At 44.1% G+C, this 25,926-nt stretch overlaps 2 protein-coding genes across 6 annotated transcripts in view; both read right to left on the reverse strand.

Moving 5' to 3' along the window:
• The window catches only part of Mcub (mitochondrial calcium uniporter dominant negative subunit beta), a 38,823-nt gene extending 24,017 nt beyond the window's left edge, over positions 1 to 14,806 (reverse strand). The window contains exons 1-2 of the mRNA XM_042701588.1: positions 14,657 to 14,806; positions 14,295 to 14,492 (exon numbers count right to left, since the gene is read on the reverse strand). Coding sequence (XP_042557522.1) covers positions 14,295 to 14,492; positions 14,657 to 14,806 — 348 coding nt within the window. The remainder of the gene's footprint in view (positions 1 to 14,294; positions 14,493 to 14,656) is intronic.
• Positions 14,807 to 21,876: 7,070 nt separating this feature from the next.
• Sec24b (SEC24 homolog B, COPII coat complex component) overlaps positions 21,877 to 25,926 on the reverse strand; it is a 70,436-nt gene continuing 66,386 nt past the window's right edge. For all 5 annotated transcript variants that reach the window (XM_042701708.1, XM_042701710.1, XM_042701709.1 and 2 more), the window contains 2 exons: positions 23,517 to 23,620; positions 21,877 to 22,728 (listed from right to left, as the gene is read on the reverse strand). In XM_042701708.1, the coding sequence (XP_042557642.1) occupies positions 22,614 to 22,728; positions 23,517 to 23,620 (219 nt within the window). In that variant the 3' untranslated portion in view covers positions 21,877 to 22,613. The remainder of the gene's footprint in view (positions 22,729 to 23,516; positions 23,621 to 25,926) is intronic.

Consider the following 25,926-nt stretch of genomic DNA (forward strand, 5'->3'; position numbering starts at 1 on the left):
AACCCCCTCTCCTCCTCCCCTGCCCCCCCCATACACACACACACACACACACACACACACACACACACACACACAAAACTGCCGCCTAGGGGTGATACTACATGCAAATCAGAAACTGAGCTAGAGGAAGAAGTAATCTCTTGTTTATCAGATGCCACACCTATTTGAACGTCCTGTCTGGAGTCCCACGTTTCTGCATGTCAGTGGCTTGGGCCCTGTGGACAAGTATTCACTTGTATCCTGGACATGTATCCACTAATCCACTGGCTAGACAGCTCACACAGAGTCTGCTCTGACACAGAGCCTTCGTGGTGTGATTGGGGGGAGGTTGGTACAGGGAGAGACTGGCTCTTACCTGCTGCCTGTCTGAGGCACTGAAGGCAGGAAAAAGAGCAGCAGGTGGACCTGGTTCAAATGCTCCTAAGCTATGTGACCCTGAACACGTTCCTGCCCATCTCTGGGCCTTTGTGGATCCAATGCAGATGGTACATAATTACAGTCTTGGAAGATGTCAGGAGCAAATGACTCTGGCTGCAAGGAGGAACTTGGAATCCCTGTAGGCCCTTCCCCCTGACCCGCTGCTCCCCTTTTTCCCCCTCCAGTACTGGGACTTGAACTCAGGGCTTGGAAGCTCTTTCTTGGTTTAGATCATGATTTGAAGCCAGTGCAGGCAGACAAATCCAAGAGACTCTCATTTTCAACTAACCAGCAAAAAGCTGAAGATGGGAAGTGCATTCAAGTGGTAGAATGTCAGCCTTAAGCAGAAAAGGCTAGGCAAGAGTGCTAGGCCCTGAGTTCAAGTCCCAGTGACTGACACCAAAAAAGAAAAAGAAATACTCCACACCACTACAAAGCAGACCGGAGGGGGTGTGGGTCTCTAGAGTCTATTTGAACCTTGGTTTCAGCATCAGTTGGCCAGTGCTTGGGTGATCGGAGCAGCAAGCACTTTCCCCCAGGACTGGAGTGAGGGAACTGCAAATAAGCCACATACGTGCCTTAATGCTCTTTGCTGAAGAAATTATGCAAATGGACCCCACTGTAACCCTCACAGCGGAGCGCTCGGCAGCGTTTGATACACACTGAGTAGGAGCCATCATTCTACATTATTATTATTAATCAAAGAAAAAGAGTGCTGAATTCAGCAGCTGCTGATATTAAAACATATAAAATATGTATAAGCTTGACTTGGGAGAAATTTGCTCCATTATGCCCGACATCATCACTGGCGCTGAGATTTTGGCGATTTCCGTTTTAATGGCTGTTAATATCAAAAGGCATCTTTTCTGCATGTCTGGCTTGATGCAGGGCTGTGTCCGTAACTCCTCTCACCCACCCCACACCCTAAATCAGTCCTGGGCTACTGCACATCCCTCCTGATTCCTCTGTGAATAAGCCTTTGTGTACAAACTTGCCTCTAATTATCCAAATCTGAGTGGCCATCTGTTTCCTGTTGGGACCATGAATTATAAATCACTTCTCAGCATTCTAGAAGCTTCCATACCAGACTATGTTTCTTGCTTGGAGTACTATCCTTTTTCTGTCAAGATGAAGAAAAGGGGAAAATATTCCCTTTTTATCCCATTAAATTTTTTCTTAATATTTCTTTGATTACGGTGAGATTGAGCTTTTTCCTATGTGTGGGCACATTTTTATTCTCTTTTGATATCACAGTCTTGGGGCTAGAAATGTGGCTTAGTGGTAGGGTGTTTGCCTTGCATGCACAAAGCCCTAGGTTCGATTCCTCAGCACCACATAAACAGAATATGCCAGAAATGGTGCTGTGGCTCAAGTGGTAGAGTGCTAGCCTTGCACAAAAGAAGCTCAGGGACGGTGCCCAGGCCTAAGTTCAAGCCCTAGGACTGGCTCAAAAAAAAAAGTCATTAGAGATCACAGTTTTGTCTTTGGCCCATTTTTCTACCAAGATATTTGGTGATTTTCTTTCAAATCTGAAGGATCAACGTTATCATCATAGATGATAAATATAAATAGGCTTAGTGTCTAGATGAAAGGAATACAGATTTGCCATCTGGATAGAAGGAACATACATGCACCCAACTTACCTTCAACAGGAATGGAAATCTACTCTAAGGACAGAGGCAGTGGCTCACAGGTTCACTTAAGCCTTGGGCACGGGCTAGAATCGGAGACAGCAGTGCTGTACTGAGGTTGGAAAGTCCTGTGGGCCCAGGGTTCATCCTCCTTTCTGTATATCAACATCACCACAAATGGCTTTTCAATCCATTTGTCAGGAAAATAACCACCCCCAAACAGCTCCAAGCTCCAAATACAACTCCACTCCTAAAAGGGCTTCCAGTGGAGGTGGCAATCCTAGATTCAATTCCAAATTCCTAGCTCAGCCAATTGAATGGAAGTCGTGTTGTACTAAGATGGCCAGGTGTGTGAAACAGTAGGAAGTTTCCAGAAAAGCAAGGTGGCAAACAGACCACAAAGTAGATGTTTCAAAACCAAAAACATTAATATGCTAAAATAGAATATTAACCATTTTAAGGGTCACCATTCTATCTATGAAAGATCTTTGTCTATTCTTTAATAGCTTTAAGGAAACAGGTCTAAATATTAAGAAAGATATTTCCTCCTTATTCACTGCCAAAGGTACATTCAGGTAATACACTTTCCTTTGATATTTTCACATAATTGCAAGCCTAACAAGTACAGGTGTTACAATGCTTAGTCACTGGCACAAATTCAGACTCCACTAATTAAATAGGAGCATAGTCTCACCCAACAGTGTAATCTAATTAAATGAATCTTCGTGTATTCTACATGAGGTGAATTTCATACCTGATGGTAGAGCAGCCAAGCTCAGCAAGGCTAGGACTTAGCACCACAGCGCGGCCTGCTGGCAAAACCACGTAACAAACCTGCTAACCCCAAGCTTTTACAGAAAGATCAACAACTTCATAACAAGAAAAGACAAGACCACTCCCACAATCAAAACAACTCAAAGGGGGCTGGGGGTTTAGCCCAGCGGAAGGGCACCCGCCTGGCGCACCCAAGGCCCTGGATTCGTTCCTCAGCCCTGGAGAGAGAGAGAGAAAAAAAAAAACAAAGCTACAAAAGACCAAAACAACTCAAAGATTTTTCTTGGTGAGCACAACAGCAGGTAAAGAATGGGTACACCAAGGGATGAGTAGCTGCCTGCTGGCTAACTTTTATCTTGAGTCTCTGAACATCAGCAGTGGGTATCCATGGGAGCTCAGAGATCACTGGAGGTAGAATGAACCTGAGGGTTGATCAAGATCACTCTAAGCTGGGCACCAGGGTGTCTCATGCCTGGAATCCTAGCTACTCAAGAGGCTGAGGATCGCAGTTCAAAGCCAGCCCCAGCAGATAAATCCAAGAGACCTTTATCTCCAATTAACCCAGCAAAATGCTGGGAGTAGAAGGGTGACTCAGTGCTAAGAGTGCCAGCCATGAGCAACAAAGCTACAAGAAAACTCAAGGCATTAGTACTAGCATATAACAATAATAATTTGTTAAAACTACTAAAAAAAAACAAAAACAAAAACAAAAACCTACTGACCTAGTCTTTCCAATCTTGAGAGTGGTTTTCTTTGCAAGCAACACAGAATGACAATCTTCTGGGGCTGGGAAGGTGGCTCAGTGGTAGAGCGCTTGCCTTGCATGCATGAGGCCCTGGGTTCGATTCCTCAGCACCACATAAGCAGAAAAAGCTGGAAGTGGCGCTGTGGTTCAAGTGGTAGAGCACTAGCCTTGAGCTGAAGAGCTGAGGGACAGTGCTCAGGCCCAGAGTTCAGGCCCCACAACCAACAACAACAACAACAACAAAAAAGACAATCTTCTTTCACACCATACTGTCTCATATATTGGAATATAAACATCTTACCTTCTTTTTGCTTTATTCCTTACCAGATTAAAACCATGTCTAGCCTCTTCAGTCATCTCCCATATAAATCTTCAACACATGAATTCACCTTTTCTGGGTGTCTCTGTCTCCACTGATTTGTCAGTGTCCTGTTAAACTAGTAGTTTAACAAAATGTAATGGCCCTGATGCAGCCTGGTCATCCCCATCAAACGTACAGACCATCACTTCTTCCCGAGCTGCCACGCCGGTGTTCTGGAATCCCTCATTCTTGGGAGGCCTGTAGGTGAACTGGAAGTCCCAGCTCTCTTGTGCACAACTGCCAGGTTAAGTATTGGCATACCCTGTACTGTTCTCTCTCACCCTCCACTCAAAGACACTGCCTCTTCTAGCATTGTTAAGTTGGTCTTCTTCTACGATACCTAAAGCAATGAATTCTATGCTTACTGTACCCAAACTAATGTCTTGCAAAGTGAAGGGATAACAGTAAGAAGTCTTCAGAAGAATATGGTTCCTAGTATCTACAAGGATATTTAATGTTTTGATACATCCAGGCTCAAGCCAGTTCAAAATGTGTTTATATCAGTAATATTGTATACATCCATATATTTCCAATATAATGTATAAACATATATTCTATAGTACAGTTTGTCTGTGTGTGTATGTGTGTGCTAGTACTGGGGCTTGGACTCAGGATCTAGGTATTGTCCCTTGGCTTTTTAGCTCAAGTCTGGCATTTTACCACTTGAGCCACAGCTCCACTTACATCTTTTTAGTGGTTAATTGGAAATAAGTCTCATGGACTTTCCTGCCTGGGCTGATTTCTCTCCACAGTCCTTAGATCTCAGCCTCTGAGTAGCTAGGATTATAAGCATGAGCATCTTTTTTTCTTTTCAATTCAACCTGTCAATTTCTGAATACTCTGCATTTTGATGACTGTTTACCACTTCCATCATCTTCCCCTCACTACTCCATCTAACGGAACCCATTCATCTGTTATAATACAGCTCTTTAGGGCATTTTTACTTGAAGCTTTACTAATGTTTCATGGACAATTACAGAACATCCAAGTTCAAGGATACAAACTATAAAGTTCAAGGATGTAAAACATGGCAATCCATAGCCATTTGAGGATGTCAAATAATGATCATACTGAAATACCTGGAAAGGCAACAGGAAATGAAAATGTCTTCTAGTATCTCAAAAGTATATATTAAAGACTCATCAGCCGGGCACTAGTGATCTGAGGATCATGACTGGAAGCCAGCCCAGGAAGGAAGGTCTGTGAGACTCTTATCTTCAATTAACCACCAGAAAACCAGAAGTGGCCTTGTGGCTCAAAGTAATAGAATGCTAGCCTTGAGTGAAAAAGCTGACACAGAATTCCAGGCTGGAGTTCAAACCCTACAACCGACTAAACAAAAAGACTGACAATACCAATATTCAAAGCTTACAAGTTACAACAAAAAGCTCCATAGAAACCAAAATAATATGGTTAAATAAATGTGGTGAGAAAACACACAGGGTTTGCTAAAATGACAGTAGATTCACCTTAGTCTTATATACTCATATTTTATCCTCCGACACTGCATCTTTCAACTATCTTACATAAGTAGGTTTTTGTTGTTGCTGGTGGTGGTCATGAGGCTTGAACTCAGGGCTGGGCGCTGCCCCTGAGCTCTTTTGCTCAAGGCTAGCGCTCTACCCCTTTGAACCACAGCTCCACTTCCCGTTTTCTGGCAATTAATTGATGATCAGAGTCTCATGGATTTTCCCTGCCCAAGCTTGCTTTGAACTACAATTCTCAGATCTCAAACTCCTGAATAGCTAGGATTATAGGTGTGCACCAGCACGTGGTAACTAGGTTTTTATTTAAGACCATATTTATAACAAGCTAACCTATAAAACACCATTAAATTTATATTCTAGGGATACATGATAGTTCTGAAACTTGCACCAGGGCTCATTATCTATAGATCATGTCTTTTCCTAAAACCACATCGTCAGCATCTTTTCTCAGCTGCGTTTCTTTTCTGTGAGCAGGTATTGCTGTAAAAACTTGAATCCTGGCCTCAGCTCCTCACTGAGCCATTAGAATGATGTTCTGCCCCTTCTTCAGCTTAGAAAGCACCAATGATTCCACTTGCTTTTCTATTAAGTTTCAGCCTGGAGGGCAGCTTTTAATGAACCCAGCAAGGTGTCCACTGTTCCTGTCCCAGCCCAAATTATCGACCTGAAATTCTACCTTTCCTTCCCATAATTATCAGGAAGAAATAAAGCCAATGCTGAGTAACTTTTCTAAGTGAGTCTCCATCCCACCTTGAAATTCAGTAATTCCCTTAAACAAAACTACCTTGCTCCCAGCCAAGGGGACTGAGGCGGGCACAGCTATATGTCCATGTGAAATCTCCCAAGAGTCATCAAGTTTTTGCTGAAACAAGACTCTTGCACCTTGCAGCCCCCTGCGGTGAATGACACGTCACATGCAATGAGCTATCCAATGGACTATGAGCTTGGTAAGAGGTCCTGCTTAGCTGGGGGCCAGTGGCTCATGCCTGTCATCCTAGCTACTCAGGAAGCTCAGATCTGAGGATCGTGGTTTAAAGCTAGCCCAGGCAGGAAAGTCTGCGAGACTCTGATCTCCAATAAACCACTCAGAAAACCAGAAGTAGTGCTGTGGCTCAAGTGGTAGAGTGCTAGCCTTGAGCTGAAGAGCTGAGGGACAGCGCCCAGGCCCAGAGTTCAAGCCCCACAACTGACAAAAAAAGGGAGCTCCTGCTTGACAAGTGACATGTAACCCCTCAAGGCCTAACCCACAATAACTTGCAACACTGACAAACACTGCGCTCTTTTGACTCTGGAAGCTGCACTTAGTAGATAGAGGAATAGGTCAGTTGAAGTTCCTCGTGGTGTGGAACTGAGCCACTGCCTGGCTTTCATTTTTATGTTCTTTTTTTTTCCAGTGTTGGGACTTGAATTCAGGGCCTGGGCACTGTCCCTGAGCTTCTTTGTGCTCAAGGTGAGCACTCTACTACTTAAGTCCCAAGTGGATTTATCAGGAAGAAATAAAAATTTATCAGGAAGATTCGGATTTTTCAGTGGTTAACTGGAGATAAGGGTCTCATGGAGACTATTCTGCTAGGGCTGGATTCAAACAGTGATCCTCAGATTTCAGCCTCCTGAGCAGCTAGGGAGACAGGCATGAGCTACCAGTGCCTGGTTCACTGTCTGGCTCTTCAAGTTCACCTCAGAACCATTTCCTAAGCAAGAAGAAAAAAAAATCTGGCATTAAAAATACAGAAGTGGCCAGGCTTACACCTGAAATCCTACCCAGGAGGCTGAGAACGTGAGGATGTAAGTTTAAAGTCAGACTATATCCAATTAACCAGCAAAATGTGGGGTGGGAGGTATGGCAGAGCGCAAGCTGCAAGCTGTGTCTAAACTCTGAGATCGAAGCAAAGTGTTTATCAGGGCTAAAGGCTTGTAGACCAGGTTCTTATGAGTCACAGGGAAGACAAGATGCCAATTCATTCAAAAAGAAAGCTATTCTTGGCTGGGCACTAGTGGCTCATGCCTTTAATCCTTTCTATGTAGGATATATGAAAACGGTGGTTTTAAGCCTGCTGGGGCAGGAAAGTCTGTGAAACTCTTATTGCCAAGTAACCACCAAAAAGTGAAGCTGAGGCTCAAGTGGTAGAACACTAGCCTTGGGCAAAAAAGCTAAAGGACATCTCTCAGGCCCTGAGTTCAAGTCTCAGTTCAAGTTTCACCAAAAGAGAGAGAGAGAGGGAAGAAATCCTAGAATTCAGAAAAGAAACATCATTTGATATTTCAGAGCTGGATGTAGTCCTAGTTATTTCAGAGGCTAAGACTCAGAATACTGTGGCTTACAGCCAGTCTGTGCAGAAAAGTCCACAAGACTCTGTCTCCAATTAACTGGCAAAGGGCTGGACTGGAGGCCTTGGACTGGTGTAAATACACGCCTTGAGAAGCTACATGGCAACCACAAATGCTTGCTGCCAGTAGCACAACTCTGATTCCAGAAGGCGCTATCAAACAGCCGCTGCCAGACGTTTTGCCATCACAAGTGTCAGTCAATTCTGCATCTATTTTCTTCTAGGATTTCCTCATGCTTAGGCCAAAGGCAAAAAGCCATTCTAAGAACAAGGGAAATACGGTCAATTCTAACACATGGACTGGGGCTTAACTAATAGTAACTGAACCCAGCCAGGGTGAGGGAAATAAAAGCTTACTTGTGGCTAAGAGCTTTCCAGGCTAAAGCAGGTCTTGGAGCTGGTCAGGATAGTGGCAGCAGAAGCCACGGCATAGACTCTGGTTAACAGCTGGAATCTCCATTTCACAATGTAAATGCCATCCTACTTACCCATTCCCCACCACACACCCCGATCTAGAGATATTGGGACACTGCTACAAGTCATGATAAAGAACCTCCGGATCCATAGGTAAATGGCCCCTACTCACATTTAAAGATGCTTCCTTCGAGGCTGCAGATGTGAGGAAATGAATGGCAACCATGGTACTATATTCCCCAGGCAACATCTGTGAACACTCAACAGCACTCAACACACTTTGCCATGTTCTCCTAAAAAGCCAGCTAAACGAGGCCCTGGCACTAGAAGACCAACAGGTAACTGTAGTCATGCCAACTCTATGGGCCCCACTTCTGGAATCTATTTCCTACTGCTCAAATTCTATTCATTTCTCTTTCTTTGGTCTATATTCAAGTATGAACTCAGAGCCTTGCAATCTTACATAACTTTTCCACTAAGGATGCTACTCTACCACTTGAGCCACACCTCCACCTCCAGCTTTTTGGTGTTTCCTTGGAGATAAGGGCTACATGGACTTTTCTGCCCAGGCTGGCTTTGAACCACAATCTTCAGGTCAACTAAGTAGCTAGGATTATAGGCATGAACCACTAGCATCCAGCTATATTCCTTTTATAAATCTGCCATGTTTTACATTTCTGCCCAGGAGTAATATTTTTAATGCATAAACTATCTTTTGGTAGTATTGAGGTTCGAGCTCAAGGCCTCACACTTGCTGGGCTGGTATTCTGTTGCTGAGCTACACTGCCATCCCTGCTCCCCCCTGGATATTTTTAGGATGAGGTCTTGCTTCCTGCCTATGTGTACACCCCACACAATCCACCTACTTCAGACGTTCACTCGTTGCTGGGATCCAAGGAGCATGCCACCATGTCTAACTTCCCTCAGTGGAGATGGGACTTTCTTGTCCAGGCTGGCCTGCAACAGTGATCCTCCCAATCTCAGCCTCCCCTGTAGTTTGGGATGATGGGTGCATACCACTGTGTTGGGTTGAGAATGGGCCTCCACCTCTGATTCTCCTGTTCTCAGCCTCCCAAGTAGCTACAATTACAGACATGAGCCATGGACATCCAGATAACGATATTTTTTAACTCTGGTTTTTGTTTTTTTTTTTTTGTCAGTCCTGGAGCCTGAACTCTGAGCCTGGGCACTGGTCTTCAGCTCTTCAGCTCAAGGCTAGTGCTCTACTACTTGAGTCACAGCACCACTTCCAGCTTTTTCTGTTTATGTGGTGCTGAGGAATCCAACCCAGGGCCTCATGCGTGCAAGGCAAGCACTCTACCACTGAGCCACCTTCCCAGCCCCAGATAATGATATTTTTATAGTTGATTTTTTTTAAAATAATGCTCTAATTTTTTTAATACTCTATTATTTAAAGCTCATCGTTAAGTTTTCATGATTAAGCCTATTGAAGTAACATTGATAATATTTGGCAATCACAGCACTTTACACATTTAAAACAAATGCAATCTAATCTTCAGAATCCCACTAAAGATGATTCCTTATCTATGGAGAAAATAAAATAATGCCTCTCCTACATATAAACAATTACCCTAACCACATGCCGTGCTTCCAAAATAGCCAAGAAAATGCTTATGCCCCAGGCTTTCCTTTTAGGTTTTATGTTTTGCTAAATTACACCAACTATGTTCTTTAAATATCCTGACAGACAAGCATGCCTGAAACCAAACAGTTAACACAAATATGATTTAGGACTATTATTTTCTTACAATAATATTTTTTAAAAAATAGGTGTCCAAAGATTACATTAATTTTTATTTAAAAGAGCCTTGAAGAATTGGTTTTATCACACGAAGTACCTAAGAATGTCTCAAGATTCCCCTCTAGATGAAGTGGGTCTGAGGAAACTCAGATAAGACCTGAAAGGAACTTCACACAACACTCATTCTTTGTCTTTCATTCCTCCATTCCTCTACCTGACAAGCATTTATGATGTGCCTACTGTGCACAGGCCGAGGTGATGAGAGAGGTGGAGGAAAATAGTTCTGGGTCACGTGGTTCTTGGAACCCAGACAGGAAGTCAACAGGCACCGCTCAGGATGGTGATGTCACAGCTGCACAACGCCTGCAGCTCATTATTCTGTTTGCCAAGACCTCTTCAAAAGTGGGCTGGCATGGACTCAGAGTCAGGGCAAAGCACGTGGGGGATGGAGGGAGCCTGCTGCCTCAGGAGTCCCAGAAACAGTAATGGTGAGGGTTGAAAACTCAGGAGGAGCCAAAGGAAGTGGCCTGAACTCAGCAGCCTGGATTGAGGGAGGGTATAGGCTGGCTGGGCATGAAGGTGGATGCACCAGAACCGGGCTCTAGATCAGCAGCAGCTCGACTGGAAGCTGGCTTACCTTGCTCTCAGGAAGAAACCTATGAACGGCTACTGATGAGTTCCTTTGAACCTTTTCAGGGGAAAGTGAAAACTGCTTCTATGCATTTGCAGAAGTGAGTTATTGGGCTATAAAATGCCAGATACCCCTCTAGCAAAGGCTAGCCAATGTTATCTGTTTGCAAACCATTCTCTGCAACCATTTTTCTAGGTTTATAGTGCTATTACTGTCAGCCTCCAGAAAAAAGCAGTTTTTTCCAGCAATACCTGTTTCAAGCTTCCTTTTCAAGCATCCCATTTTATCCAGCTGCAAGCCAGGCATGTGGAATATATATGCCTACAATCCCACAACTAAAGAAGGTGAGTTTACAGGCGTTCAAGATCACCTAGCCCAACACAGCAAGACAAGGCGCTGTGCAGAAGACTAGAATCAAATGCAAAGTACCTCATTTAGAAGGGGAATTTATACACCAAAGCCAAAAGTTCACTCCTCTCTCTCTCTCTCTCTCTCTCTCTCTCTCTCTCTCTCTCACACACACACACACACACAGACACACACACACACACAGAACACTTATTCCTAAGTGTTGAAATGGTAATGTTTAGTATTTAATAGACAAACTGATGTAGCACTTTGAGATTAAAGCATCAGTGTCCGTCCTTCCTTCCTTCCTTTTTTTTTCGGCTGTGGGGCTTGAACTCTAGGCCTGGGTGCTGTCCCTCAGCTCTTCAGCAAAGGTCCAGTGCTCTACCACTTGAGCCACAGTGCCACTCCCAATTTTCTGGTGGTTAATTGGAGATAAGAGTCTTACAGACTTTCCTTCCCCGGGCTGGCTTTGAACTCCGATCCTCAGATCTCAGCCTCCTGAGTAGCTAGGATTACAGGCGTGAGCCACCGGCACCCAGCATCAGTGTCTTTTCTCTAGTGCAAATAATAAATAGCAAAACAACCATGAAACCAGCATTGCAGACCCCAAGGCACCAGTTCCAAAAATAAATAAAAGAAAAAGCCCAAGAGATGGCATAGCAGGAAAGCACCAAAAAGAGTGATATGAAAATATGTAAGTTAACATCTCAGAACAGAATTGAACATATCCCTGTTTTGTTTCTTTTCTTTTTCTTTTTCTAGGTCCAAGACCAGAACTCAAACTCAGTACCTGCTGATTCTGCTCATTGGCTAGTGCTCTATCAACTGAGCCACACCTCTAATCCCTATGTTTTGTTTCTAGATGTTTTTTAAAAAGCCCAGTTAATATATAAGCAATTGCAAAATATACAACTCCAACTCTATATATATACATAACTCTCTCTCTCCCCCCCCCCAGGGGGGAGGGATTCAAATACTGTATTGGGGGTATGAGTTTCTTGATCTCAGCAGCAGAAAGGCACAGCTAGGCAAGAACTTTCTGTTTCCAGAGAATTCACTAAGCATCTTGATCACTCCAGTCCTGACACATACACTGACATGCACACACACCCCAGCAGGAGCCACCGATTGCCCTGACAACCACCTAGCCAACCTGCTGGCAGCAGACATGTTGCGACCAGATGCGACCAAGACACCAAGCCATGCATCTGCCAAAGATAATACAAGACGTACAGATTCTCTAATCGTGCTCTTTTCAAAAACACGAAACATATCCACGTCAACAAACGGAGCTGTTTTCTCCCCTGCTCGTAAAGTACTGACGATTATCTCCCTATGAAAAAGGATGGGAACCCTAGATTTTTCAAAGTTACTAAATGTTCCTGGTAAGGCACACTCATAATTTCTGAAAATACCAATTACAGTTGGGAAAGACTGCTAACTCATGACAAGTCCTTGCAAGCTAGGATTTTAGGAGCCACTGGGTTGCAAACCACATTCCCACCCCCGCCCCCCCCAGCTGATTTCATAGGCTCCAGAGGTTTGAATGTTTGTGGGGGAAAAATACATAGAATACTTGCCTTGAGTCATGGGGCATTTCTGATCAATGAGACGATCAGTGAAATCTTAGCTTGAAAAACGATGTAGCAAGGTAATCTGATTTGCAGAAAAGCTAAACCTCCTAAGGGGCCAAGGCTACTTCTATCAATTTCCTTACAGTTAGATTTTAAAGCAAAGCTGCACAGGAGATAAACATGAGCATAGCTTCGTTCTTGGGGGAAGGGAGCTTTGGCAGATGGGGAAGACATGTTAACATTTCCACTTCTGAAGTTCCGTAAATTGCCTTGGACAGGTGGCTTAAAAGTCTGCAAATTAAAAACGTTCAAATGTAAGGCTTAAGAGCATCATTAATTACAGCCAAAGCGCTAAGCACTGTTCCCCTATGATTAGGCCTAAGAAGCTCCACGGTGTCATTTTCTTTTCCTTCTTACAGCCTTCATACAGTGGCACAGCCAGGTGATGGGAAATAATGGAGACAGGATCAGCCACTGCTGGAATCCATTAAATACTATTTGAAGTGTCAAAGGACTAGGAATGTAGCTTAATGGTAAGATTGTTAGCCTAGCTTGTGGGGCTCCTTGGTCCCATCCAAGTACCCCAACATTGTTAAATAGGCTTAATAGAGTACAATCATTTGAGCCAGGTATGGTGGCTCCCGCCTGTAATCCTCAGTGCTCCCTAGGGCTGAGGCAAACGTTGGGTGTGGGGTTCGAGGGTAGCCAGGGCTACATAGTCAATTCAAGTTTAGCTTATGCTATTTATGGAGACCCTGTGTCCAAAAAAAAAAAAAAAAAAAATCGAGAAGGGCCACATGCCTATAATCCTAGTAATTTGAGAGTTAGAAATCAGGAGGATCAAAGTTCTGGGCTAGCTAGTCCAGGCAAAAAGCAAAACCTTATCTCAATGAAATAAAGCCAGTGTAGTAGTAGTGCCTGTCTGTCATCTCGGCTACAGCAGAGATAAGGATGATGATTACCAATCCTGCCAGTCCAGCCAGAGGACCTGGAGACTTAATTCCCCCCAAAATAATGCAAGCAAAAAGGCACAGAACCTTGTCTGGGTCTGGCAATCATGAGATCCTGAGCTCAAACCCTAATACTATCCCCATTCCCCATCTTCTCCCCCCCCCCCCCCAAACAAAGAAACAAGGAGACAAAAGTACCATCACAAAAAGCATCTGCCCTCCCCCCCCAATCTCTTTACTAAGTCTACCATTTTACATTGGAAGGAGTTTGGCCCAGTTTCATAATACCATGACCCTTCTTCCCCTGGCTTGCATTCAAGGGGAACCATTTTTTTTTTTTTAAATCTGTTTACACATTTCCTGCATCAATTCCACTCGGACGCCCTGAGACCCTGGGAGGCAAATAAAAACAAAGCAAGATCTGCTCCCCCCAACAAACAAACAAACAAGCCAGGAAGTGGAAGTGACCAGAACAATCACACTGCCTACTTTGCATTTTTCTTCATCGCCATCCGAAACCAATCTGAGCCTCGATGGAGAGAGGACGGGAAGTGCACCCAACCCCACGCCCCGGGCCCCCCCTCCAGCCCGGGCCGGCGCCCTCCGACCCAGGTGTCGGTCTGGGTGTCAGGGTGTGTGTCTGTCCGGTCGGGCGCCCGCAGGCCGCCCCCCCAACCCTTCCCCATGGGGGAGCGGGGTGCTCGCGCTTTGCGGGAAGCTTCTGATCGGGGCAGGGGGGAGACCCGGGGGGACCCCGCGCCCCGCGCCGGCCCCGCCACCACCTGTGGGCCTCCGGGCCGCTCCCGCCAAACTTGCCCGACGCAAACTTTGCAGCCGCCCGCCCGCGCCGCCTGGGGGCCCCGCGCTTACCCGGGACGCCGGCGGACGCGCGGGGCGCGGGGCGCGGGGGCTCGGCGGCCGCCGCGGTGGCCCGCGCCACAGCCTCGTCGCGAGCATGCCTGGCTCGCGGGCGCCGCGGTGCGCGCGGGGCGGCTCCGAGCCGGCGGCCGGGCGCGGCGTGGGCGCGGGCGGGCGGGAGGGCGGGGCCCCGGCCCGGGATTTTCCCCCCTCCGACAAAAAAACAAAAAAAAGGCAGAGAGAGCAGGAGCACGGTCTTCCTCAGCTCTCCCGGGCGAAGGCGTCCCCATCTGAACAGTACCGAGCCACGAGGGCCCCGGGGCCGGGCTCAGAGAGCCCGGGAAGGGCCTCGGGTTCGAACTCGAGCGAAGAACGAGCCAACGCTGCTCTCCCAAGCTGGGGTTTTGCAGGGCAGGCGTTTCCTGCAGATGCTTCTTTGGAACAATCCAGAACAAGAGATCCACACCTGGCCAACTACTGCTTTCCAGCGTCTCCACTATTGCTAGGAGCCTTGCGCTGCCCATTGCAGCCCCCGCCTGGCAGGGCTGCCCGGCCCGGGCCTGGGCGTCCCGGGTCCCCGGCGGACCCGGGCGGGATCGTCCAGGTCCCCCGCCTGGCAGGGCTGCCCGGCCCGGGCCTGGGCGTCCCGGGTCCCCGGCGGGCCCGGGCGGGATCGTCCAGATCCCACCTCCCAGGGGCCTCCCAGGCTCCGGCTGGGGTCTGACTCCGGCTCACTCGCCAGCGTTTGGGGCACAGCCCGGGTGGGGCATCGGTCTTCTGAAACATGCACTAGGCGACACTGCTCTCCTGGGATCCTGTGTTTTCATTGGCCCAACCTGCCAGAGCTGGGGCCAATGAATCAAAGCTGTCACAGAATACAGGTGTCCGCTTCTCCAGAGGATCACCATGAATTGAAAACAAAACAGAAAACCCCTGGAAATGTCTGAGATACTAAAACTTTTTCCACTGAAAACCAGGAAGAAAAAAAAACTGGAAAAACAGGACTCAAAACAAGTGTTCTAAGTTTCCTAAATAAAGCCTGGGGATAGGTTTCACCTGCTCTCAGCTACCATTTCCTATAGATAACATCTACGCCTGGGGGTGAGGAAGATAAGGTCCAGGCTGAATAAGTAAAACTGTTACTTAGGCTCTGTTCATCTCTAATTGCTTTAATCTCTTAATTGCCTTTCTCCTCCCCTGAGCCCACAAGTGTCCCCCAAACCCTAATCTCCACCCCTTTTCAGAGATTAGAGCACCACAGAAAGATCAACTGAGGCTGGTTAGGGAACAAGACCTTTAAAGACTAATTGAGTTAAGCAGCACTAGGGTTTGGAAAATCTAATATCCCTGGGCAGTTAGTGTCGCTGGAGACAGAAAGTTCCTAGGGGAAAATAAATGACTTTACTTGAGTGGTTTTTTGCTATAAACTAGTACTCCAAAAAAAGTGTTTTTTTTTTTTTCTTAAAAATGTGGAAAGGAGAGAAGATGCCTATTTTCAGTTTAGAATCTGCCACTAGGACAAAGTCAGCAAATTGCTGAGCTCCTCTGGGTGTTGTAGACAGCTAGGGTGTGTGGTAGATGACCTCCACAAGCATGTAATGGTGGACAAATAAACTTTTATCTGGTGCTGGTCCTGGGGCTTGAAAATAACACCTAGGCACTTTGTTTGGGGTTTTGTTTTTGTGTTTGTGTGTGTGCTCACAGCTGGCACACTAGCACTTGAGCCACAGCTCCATTTGTGCCTTTTTGTTGGGTGTTGGTAAGAGTCTCATGAGCTTTGCAGCTCAGGCTGGCTTCAAACCAGGATCCTCACTTCGTAAGCAGCTCATTAATTTGAAGTTGCTAGTCCTCACTCTCTAGCACTTGGCATGAGCACTTCCTGTCTCTGTGTATTGTTATTCTGCCTTCTAATCTACAACTTCCAGTCACAGTTTTAAATTTGTCACATCTCTTCCTTCCCATAAGCGTACTTTCATTGTTTATCATTGACAGAATCTTTAATTTAAAGCAGCTACCGTGCTAGGCGCCCAAAGACTAGTAAAGCCCAGCACTGGCCCTGGCATGCATAATCTAACTGGGGAGGGAGACACGGTGCAAATAAAATCAGTGCTGAAGACTTCAAAGTGTGCAAGTGCTAAGTGCAAAGGAGTAGTCATAACAGCAGTTAGGAGCCAGCACATTGAATTTACTCAGAAGCTAAGGACACTTAAGCTTCAGGCTGTTCACTTGCCAAAGCTCTCCTAAAGCCCAGGGATAGGAGTGTGTGTGTGTACGCATAGCAATGTGCTTATGTGACCACTATTTCTACAAAGATACCTTAATTGGAATAGCTAAAACTGCTCCATCTTTCCTCCCCAGCCTGTTCTGTCACACATGCCTGTATATTGGGTGGCAATGGGGGTCTGGCCTTTCTCAAGGGTCTACACAGGAGTAAGTTGAATTGGAGCTATCTTTAGTTTGGGTACAGAGACACATGGTTTTGACTCAAAAGTCTTTTTTCATATACTAATAAGTTGGCCAACTTCGTTTTTTGTTTTGTGCCCGTATGAGGGCCTTGCACTTGCGCTGGGCTTTTTCAACCATGGCTGGCATTTTACTACTGAGCCATGCCTCCAGTCTCCCCTCTTTTGCTGGTTAATTGGAGGATTTGTTTGCCCAGAATGGCTTTAAATCACAATTTGCAGATCTCAGCCTCCTGAGTAGCTAAGATGTGTGAATCATCAGTGCCCAGCTCCAACTTAGTATTTTGGTTCAAAGTATAGGACCAGAGATTGTATTGCAATATGAACATATACCACAGGGTTAGGTTCTGGCTGTATGCAGCTCATGCAGAGGCAATTACAGACAATGTAAATAAGGCAGAATGGTTCATGCTTGTAATCCTAGCTACTCAGGAAGTTGAGATCTGAGGATCAAGGTTCAAAGCCACCCTGGGCAGTGAGACCACTCAGTCCACAGTGAAAATATGAAAGATTTTTTGGGTCCAGTCGTGGGGCCTGAACTCTGGGCCTGGGTGCTGTCCCTCAGGTCTTCAGCTTAAGGCTAGCACGCTACCACTTGAGCCATAGCACCACTTCCGGCTTTTTCTTTCTTTCTTCTGCTTATGTGGTGCTGAGGAATCCAACCTAGAGCCTCATGCATGCAAGGCAAGCGCTCTACCACTGAATCACCTTCCCAGCCCTGAAAATGTAAAAGATTTTATTGAGCACCAAAAGTGCTGACACGCCAGGACCACACCTGGAGTTGGGATCCCAGGAAACGGCCCTGAGGGCCAGCCCATATGGGCTTTTAAGCATTTTGGGCTAGGGCGGGGAAAAGGGGAGGTTGGGTGTTGGTTTTAGCCAATGATTACAAGAAATGCACACCTTAAGTTTAAATTTCCTGCCAAGGTTTTGCTGGTGGGAAGCAGGGGAACAGAACAAAGGGTGGGGATGGTCCTTTGGGTTAGGGCTCCCATTGCTTAGAAAACAGCAGAAGCAGAGTTACAGTTACAGGGTTATGGAGTTACAGAGTTACAATTACAGTTACTAGCTAAAGTAATGAGTTACCAGGGAAGTTTTATCCATAGCACACTTACATTTATATCTTAAAATCATTATCCATTTTACACAATCCAAGTCAAATATCATATTCCATCTTTACGTCCTCCACCATATCAGGCAGAAAAGTCCATTAGACTCATTGCCAGTTAATCAACAAAAAGCCAGAAGTGGAGCGATGGCTAAGTTGGTAGAGCACCAACCTTGAGCTAAAAAAGCTTAGGAATAGCACCTAGGCTCTGAGTTCAGTACCAAAAAAGAAAACAAAAATTCTATCCAGGAATATGTTTAACAAGCATTTTTTGTTGTTATTGCCTTAAAGGACAGTGACTATCTTACTTAATGTAACGTGCTATTTCAGGGAGCTTTTTTTTTTTCTTTTCTTTTGTCAGTCGTGGGTCTTGAACTCTGGGCCTGGGCGCTGTCCCTGAGCATTTCAGATCAAGGCTAGTGCTCTACCACGAGCCACAGCACCACTTCTGGTTTTCTGGTGGTTTATTGGAGATAAGAATCTCACGGACTTTCCTGCCCAGGCAGGCTTTGAACCATGATCTTCAGATCTCAGCCTCCTGAATAGTTAGGATTACAGGCATGAGCCACCGGCGGCCAGCATCCAGGGAGCATTTGTAAAAGGAATTTTCGTAAGGACACTTCAGCCATTACAATGTAATGATGGAAAAGTAAAATAAGCAAGCAATGGAACTGCTTTCAAAAGATGCCAAATCACTGTATATGTGTATTTGCAATGAGCAGTTTTACAAAAGCCAAAACATAAAGTGTGCATTATGCTTATACTTGTTTTCCTGCCTTTTTTGTGTGTCCTCAGGGGGCTTGAACTCTGGGCCTGACGGCTGTCCCTGAGCTCCTTTTGCTCAAAGTTAGCTTACTATTCCATGTAAGCCACAGCACCACTTCTAGCTTTTCTGGTGGTTAACTGGAAATCCAAGTCTCACAGACTTTCTGCTTGGGGTAGCTTCGAACTGCAGTCCTCAGATGTCAACCTCCTGAGCAGCTAGAATTACAGGTATGAGCCACCAGTGGCCTGACAACTTTCCTACTCTTTAGATATAATGGATACCATGGACAAAATTTAAATAATTGTGAAATTTAAATAATTATTGTTCCAAGTAACAAATGAACATGTCTACATTTCTGTTGGAGCAGTAGTTTCTGAGAAATCTGCAAGTAAATATATTTTACAAGATATAATAAAGCACTTCATCCTTGATTTCATCAAATACAAATTTCTGAATAAGCTCATTAAAAAAAACTGGTATGACCATAAAACTCCAAGGTAAAATCTAGAAAAAAATAAACATGATCTTGGGTATAGCAACAACTTTTAAACAAAGGACCAAAAACCAAATCCAGGAGAAGGAATCATATACTGGCCTTCATTGAAATGAACAGCATGGGTAACATCCATCAGTAATGTCAGTACTCAAAGGCAGAGGCAGGCGGATCACGGGTTGTGAGTCCTGGTCCAGGACTGCATGTGGCTTCCGTGAGGCCTGCCCCAAGAGGGCTGAGAACACACCATGGCCAGACACAGGGAACGCGTCCACCATGTTGTTTCCAACCTAATTGTAAGTTTTCATCTCTTTCTAAGTGTTTAAATGTATTAGTGGGAAGCTATTTTGAAAGAAGGGCTCTTGGTTTCCTTAGCGTAACACTTTTCCTAATCTGTGCATTTCCTGAGCACACTAGAGTCATGCACATAGAGACATCAACTAGTATCTGACACACATATTTACATAATGTATACATGCTCTTCTAAGATACAGTACATATCCCTGGTCAAGGCCCTTCTTAAGTGGTCAAATATGAGATTTGGGGAGTGATGGATGTATTTATAAAAAGTTGCCCTGGGAAAATCTTCTCCTATTCTCAGCACCAACACTAAGCAACACTGACTTTAATGAGTTTCAACTAACTGCCCTCCTGGAAGCATGCCTTTTGCTCTCACCAACACTTAGCCTCACCAAGCAAATGGCTTATGACTTACCTACATCCCATCAATCAATCCCACCATGCCTCTGCCCAGGTAATTGACTTCACCCTCCACATACTGCAGGTTGAGTGACTTCTGAGGACTCCACCTCCCTTGCACACCTTCCAGGGAATGGCTGGGTTTGATTCCACACTCCAGGGGCACCCTCTCTTCCTCATTTGTGGATACAGATTCTTCACTCTTGTCTGCTTTAGGTCTTCCAACTCAGGCCATCAAGCCATATCATACCTGCTGCCACTGCCAATTTTTTATAACCCTCCCATCTCTCATCTCTACTCCTGTCATTGGAGGGGGATACACATAGATGATCCATGTATAACTACTTAGCTCTGACCTCCTCTACTCTTAAATACCTCAACTGCCCAGTGACAGAGACATAATCCATCTAACACCAGCAGTATTTAACTCCCCACATTTTAAATCCAAGCACCTTGATTATCTCTCCAATTCATTCCTCCTGATATTCATACTCTTAACAGTTCTTTGGCCTCAAAGGAACCACCACATTCCTTAGCTCACTGACTTTTACTACACATACAAGTCCCTTTCCCCTTGCTAATTTCTTAATTCCTTTGCTTCTGTTTTCTTGTACCCAACCCTGATTAAATCCAACTTTTCACCAAGCATTAAACATGCTTAGGGAAAAGACACTAAGCAAAGCTGTTTTCCCCGAGTCTACGATTTACAACTCCAGATGGCCCACACTGCTGCCAGGCCATTGCACTGACCAGCATGGTCAACTGGGCACCTGGTTCTTCTAGGAGACAGACACATCACTCTTTCCACCTGCTCTGCTGAGAGTCTGCAGCATCTTTAAGCAAAAAGGGCAATCCAAAGGCACAATCATCTAAGCACCCAGTTCCTTTACTTAGCTTTTCTTCCTAAAAAAAAGGCACTCACCTTTCAGAAGGCCCTTCCCTATCATGGTCAAAGCAGCATTAACCCAGTCTTCTTACCCAGCCTCATTTCTCTTCTCGGAGTCATCACACTTGGCCTCTGCCTTCCATTCTCCATGTGGACCTAAGCTTTGTTGATGTGGTGATGTTTTGTGCCTGGAAATAGTATCTGGCAAGCATTACCTGCTCATAAATATTGTGTGAATGCCAAAATATGTTTTTGTCTTTCCTACTGTCAAATGTCAGTGTTTAGTTGCAGCTTCTCCTGATGCTTAGTCAGTACCATTCTTCTTAGAGGGATGAAGTACAGTGCTAGGAGTGGGGGGCAGAGTGGGTGTAGGTGGTGGGTGGGGAGAACATTTGCCTCTTATTACCAGCTCTGTCACTAATTAGTAAGCAATGTCACTTAGGGTGAGTCATTTAACCTCTCATTTCCATTACAGACTGTGAGAGCTCTTTTATTTTTATCTAAAAGAAAAGAGATCCACCAAAGCATAAAACCAACAAGAATTATCAACACCCACTAATAGCTTTTCTTCAAAAGTCACCAACAGGGACTTTTGTGGTATACAAGATAAAACCGCATTCTAAACCCAAAGTGTTACTACGTCCAGCAGTTTTTTTAATTATAAATAAGCTATTAGTGAATAAGATTTGATTAAAACAAAAACACTATCAAAATTCATGATGTAATCTTCAAGTCTAAAAGAATAATCAAGTATGTTATTAAAGTTTTCTTATTACAAGTATAAGGGGAAATGCTTAATTTAAATGAGTAAGACAGTTTAAGATTATGCTTAGTAATTACACACACACACACACACACACACACACATATATTTTTTGTCGGTCGTGGGGCTTGAACTCTGGGCTTGGACGCTGTCCCTGCGCTCTTCAGTTCATGGTGAGCACTCTACCGCCTGAGCCAAGTAATTACATATATTTTGAAAATAGCACCATTTGTTTCTAGAATACCAACAGATAACCAATGAAATGTATGGATTTACAGATTCCTAACTGAAATACGGTAGCACTGTATTTCCTCTAAGAAGTAACTTCATTGTAGTCTATCTGTAAAAAGACCACGAAATCCCAAGCACAAAAACTTCTAACCAAAAAACCCAAACAAACAAAACAACACCAAACCATTGTCAAGCAAAATATTTTTAATTAGTAGGCTGATCATAAATAAATCCACATAAAAGATTTAACAGAATTACAAAGGGTTTTGTGTTTCTTTTGTGGACTCAATTCATAATATGCATTAGTCAACCTCATTCTCTAACTGCGACAAAAAGAGTTGTCATCCAACAATGTAGCACAGTTTAAGCAATTCATATTCTGTAGTTACATTTTTTACATTTTCTTTACAAATGGAACGCTTATGTACATTATATATATATATATGTATATATTCTATAGCTCATGTACTGAAATTCTATTGTTTTTACAGAGAAAATGTTCAATTCATTTAATGAATACGAATCATTCCTTGTTAAAAAGTAATTCATATAAACGAGTAACACAGTACCACTGCCTTTTGGCATCTCTTGTCAGAGTTCAAGTCCAGAAATGTTATATTAAGGAGAAAAATGATCTAATGTTACATTATGACATGTCATTCCACACAGCTACATAAATCTCCCGACTGCACTACTGGAAATGTGTAGAAACCAACTGAAACATACTTAGTGAAACAGCATCATCACTGCCGTTAACATAGGCCAAGCCCTCCTTCCCCTCCCTCCTGCCAGCACCTCCGGCAGAGCAGGGCACTGCTGAGTAACAGAGAATGCTTCCTTCCCAGCCCGCTATATGCTCCTCTGGAAGATCAGACTTCGCCTAGGCTATGCATCTTTGTCTTCTTGTTCAATTTTATTCTATTTCACTTACAAATCTGCTGCTGAACATGAAGCAAAAATTCATAGTAAGAGAATGCGGCTTCTGTCCGATCTTCAATTAAGTGTTGAAAAAATTCTGCTTTGGCAGGACTCTCATCTCTGAAAGAGAGCAAAGGGAAGAGAGATTCATGACAGGACTCACTGGCCAGGGAATGATATTCTATCCTGAGGATGTATTCTGGTGTCATTTAATGTCTACTTTGAGGATAAGAAATCTTGCTCAGACTATCATGTCCACTGCAGACTTTCCACAGAATCGGCCCAGATGTCCCACAGTGGATGAATGGATCAAGAAAATGTGGCACATGTACACAATGGAATTTTACTCTTCCATTAGAAAGAAAATTACATCATTTGCAAAGAAATGGAAGGATCTGGAAAACATTATGTTAAGTGAAGTAAGTCAGGCCCAAAGACCCAAAGGTTCCATGTTTTCGCTTAGTTTATAAACATGTAAGTAAATATATTGGGTGGTATTCAAGTATACACAAATGGATTAACTGAAATATGGTAAGATTCAAGGGAGAAAGCAAATAGTGTAATTTCTTAGAAAGGCAAAGTTGAACAAAATAAACACCAGGAAACAGGTACTTAAGAACAATGGGGTGGTGTCAAGGGGAGAGGGGCAGAGTAATGAAGGAAGGGGAAAGACTTCGGTCAAGAATTCACTGTATAGCCTACATTATTAAGAAAAGTGAGGGAAGGGGTGGGCCAAGAGGGAGGAGGGAGGATGCTGAAAGGGGTGACTGTGATCAAGATATATTCATAAGCCGCTTTGTTGAATGCAACTCCTCTGTACAACTACATAAAGATAATAATAATTAAAAAAAAAAAAAGACGAAGAAATCCTGCTCAGTTTGTGCAGGAGAAGTTGTAGATGTACTTACTTTACCATATGAAGGACTGGGCTTAGCGGTCTGCTGTCTCTGAGCCAAGTTATAAAGGACCTGGTTCTTTCGGACGAAAGTGTGTCCAGCTCTGGAAGATGTGTCTGGAAAGAAAAGAAAGGAAATTATTCTGGCAATTCTGCAGGCATAACACCAAATCACACCACACCAATGAAGTTTAGCTTGCAGCAAATCAGTTTAAGCCATGTTTACTAAGAGATGTGTCATTACATTTTACCTGAATATATTTTTTAGACAAGTGAATAAAACCTCCCCAATATCTACATATCACAAGCACTACGCCACATCTTCATGCTTTTTCTGATGGTGATAGTCACATGAAGGTAGATAACACAAAGTTTCCAACCCCAATAATAGTCATACATTGTACTTCATGTGAAAAACTACTACTCTGGGAGAATTTCATGTTTCTTTCATTTAAAATTTTGAAGCAAGGAATGTAAGAACAGGCTGGATGTATACATTGCTTTCCCACTTGAAACATGCCTCAAGTCCTTTTTGCTCGGGCTGTTTTGGACCTTTTTGCCCTTTCCAGCCTTCAATTCTTATTTATGCTTCCTACTGTAGCTGGGATGGCAGGCATACCACTACACTCAGCTACTGTTTCAGAAGGGATCTAGTGAACATATTTTTGAAAATAAAAATGGATCACACTATAGATTTTTTTCATGTTAATATCCCTTTTCAGTAAGTGCCCAGATAACCTACCTATTTAATGCTATACACATTTGTGTACATAGCTATATTTTTATGAGTATATTTATGATATCTATCTATCTATCTATCTATAATTTTTTGCCAGTCCTGGAACTTGAACTCAGGGCGTGGGCACTGTCCTTGAGCCTCTCTTTGATGAAGGCTAGCGCTCTACCACTTGAGCCAAAGTGCCACTTCTGGCTTTTTCTGTTTATGTGGTAGTGAAGAATTGAACCCAGGGCTTCATGTATACTAGGGAAGCACACTACCACTAAGCCACATTCCCAGAACAATTTACTGAATCATGTAGTATATGATTTTAATTTTAACAGATGTTGTCAAATAGGTCTCCACAAGAGTTTAAGCATTTTTTCAAAATAAATAAAAAACAAAAAATCTGACTACTAGTGGTTCAGGCCTGTAATCCTAGTTACTTGAGAGGCTGAAATCTGAGGACTGTAGTTCAAAGCCAGCCCAGGTAGGAAAGTCTGTTGAGAATCTTACCTAATTAACCACCAAAAAGTGGGAAGTGGAGCTGTGGCTCCAGTGGCAAAGTGCCAGCCTTGAGCAAATAAAGCTCAGGGACAGTGCCAGGCCCTGAGTTCAAGCCCAGGACTGGTACAAAAATAAATAAAAATACAGATAATCTCATATTTTTATTGCTTACCTTTTGGCTTTATTAAAAATAGAAATTTTTTTTTTTTTTGTCGGTCGTGGGGCTTGAACTCTGGGCCTGGGCGCTGTCCCTCAGCTCTTCAGCTCAAGGCGAGCGCTCTACCACTTGAGCTACAGCGCCACTTCCGGTTTTCTGGTGGTTTATTGGAGATAGGAGTCTCACGGTCTCTCCTGCCCGGGCTGGCTTTGAACCGCGATCCTCAGATCTCAGCCTCCTGAGTAGCTAGGATTACAGGCGTGAGCCACCAGCGCCCGGCTTAAAAATAGAAATGTTTTATATTTATTCTCTAAGCTATGTTAATTTTTTGGTAAATGGCTTCCAAAGGTCTTTGTATTTTAATACTATATATGTATAAATGTTTCATTTGACATCCTCCTAGGATTTTTTTTAAAATTTATTTTATTTTTATTTTTTGGTGGGTTGTGGCACTTGAACTCTGGGCCTGGGTACTGTCCCTGCACTCTTCAGCTCAAGGTGAGCGCTCTACTGCTTGAACCACAGTGCCACTTCCGGTTTTCAAGTGGTTTATTGGAGATAAAAGAGTCTCAGGATTTTCCTTTGAATCGTGATCTCAGCCTCCCGAGTAGCTAGGATTATAGGTGTGCGCCACCAGTGCCTGGCTTAGGGTTTAGTTTTTATCTTTACCAGAACCTGAACTCAGGCCTCCTGCTTGCTAGTCAGGGATTCTACCATATGAGCCACATTCTCAGTCCTTCTTTGCTTCTAGTTATTTTTTGGATAGGGACATGCTTTTTGTACTTGGTCCTCTAGCTATAACTCCTATGAAGCTGGGCTTATAGCCGTGTACCGTCATGCCTGGCTTGTTCTGAGATGGGGCAACTTTGTGCCCATGTTAGTCTTAAACCATGAACCACAATCTACCTGTTCTCTGCCTCCTGAGTAGCTTAGATTACAAGTGTGTGCCACCACATCTGGCCTCTTTTTCTTTTAAAAAAATGTTGAAATGTTCTCTTTATTTGAGAGTCATATACTGCAAGGACTAAGGTAAATATCCAG

Source organism: Dipodomys spectabilis, unplaced genomic scaffold, assembly GCF_019054845.1.
Source record: "Dipodomys spectabilis isolate Male_0828 unplaced genomic scaffold, ASM1905484v1 ptg000297l, whole genome shotgun sequence".
NCBI lineage: Eukaryota > Metazoa > Chordata > Mammalia > Rodentia > Heteromyidae > Dipodomys > Dipodomys spectabilis.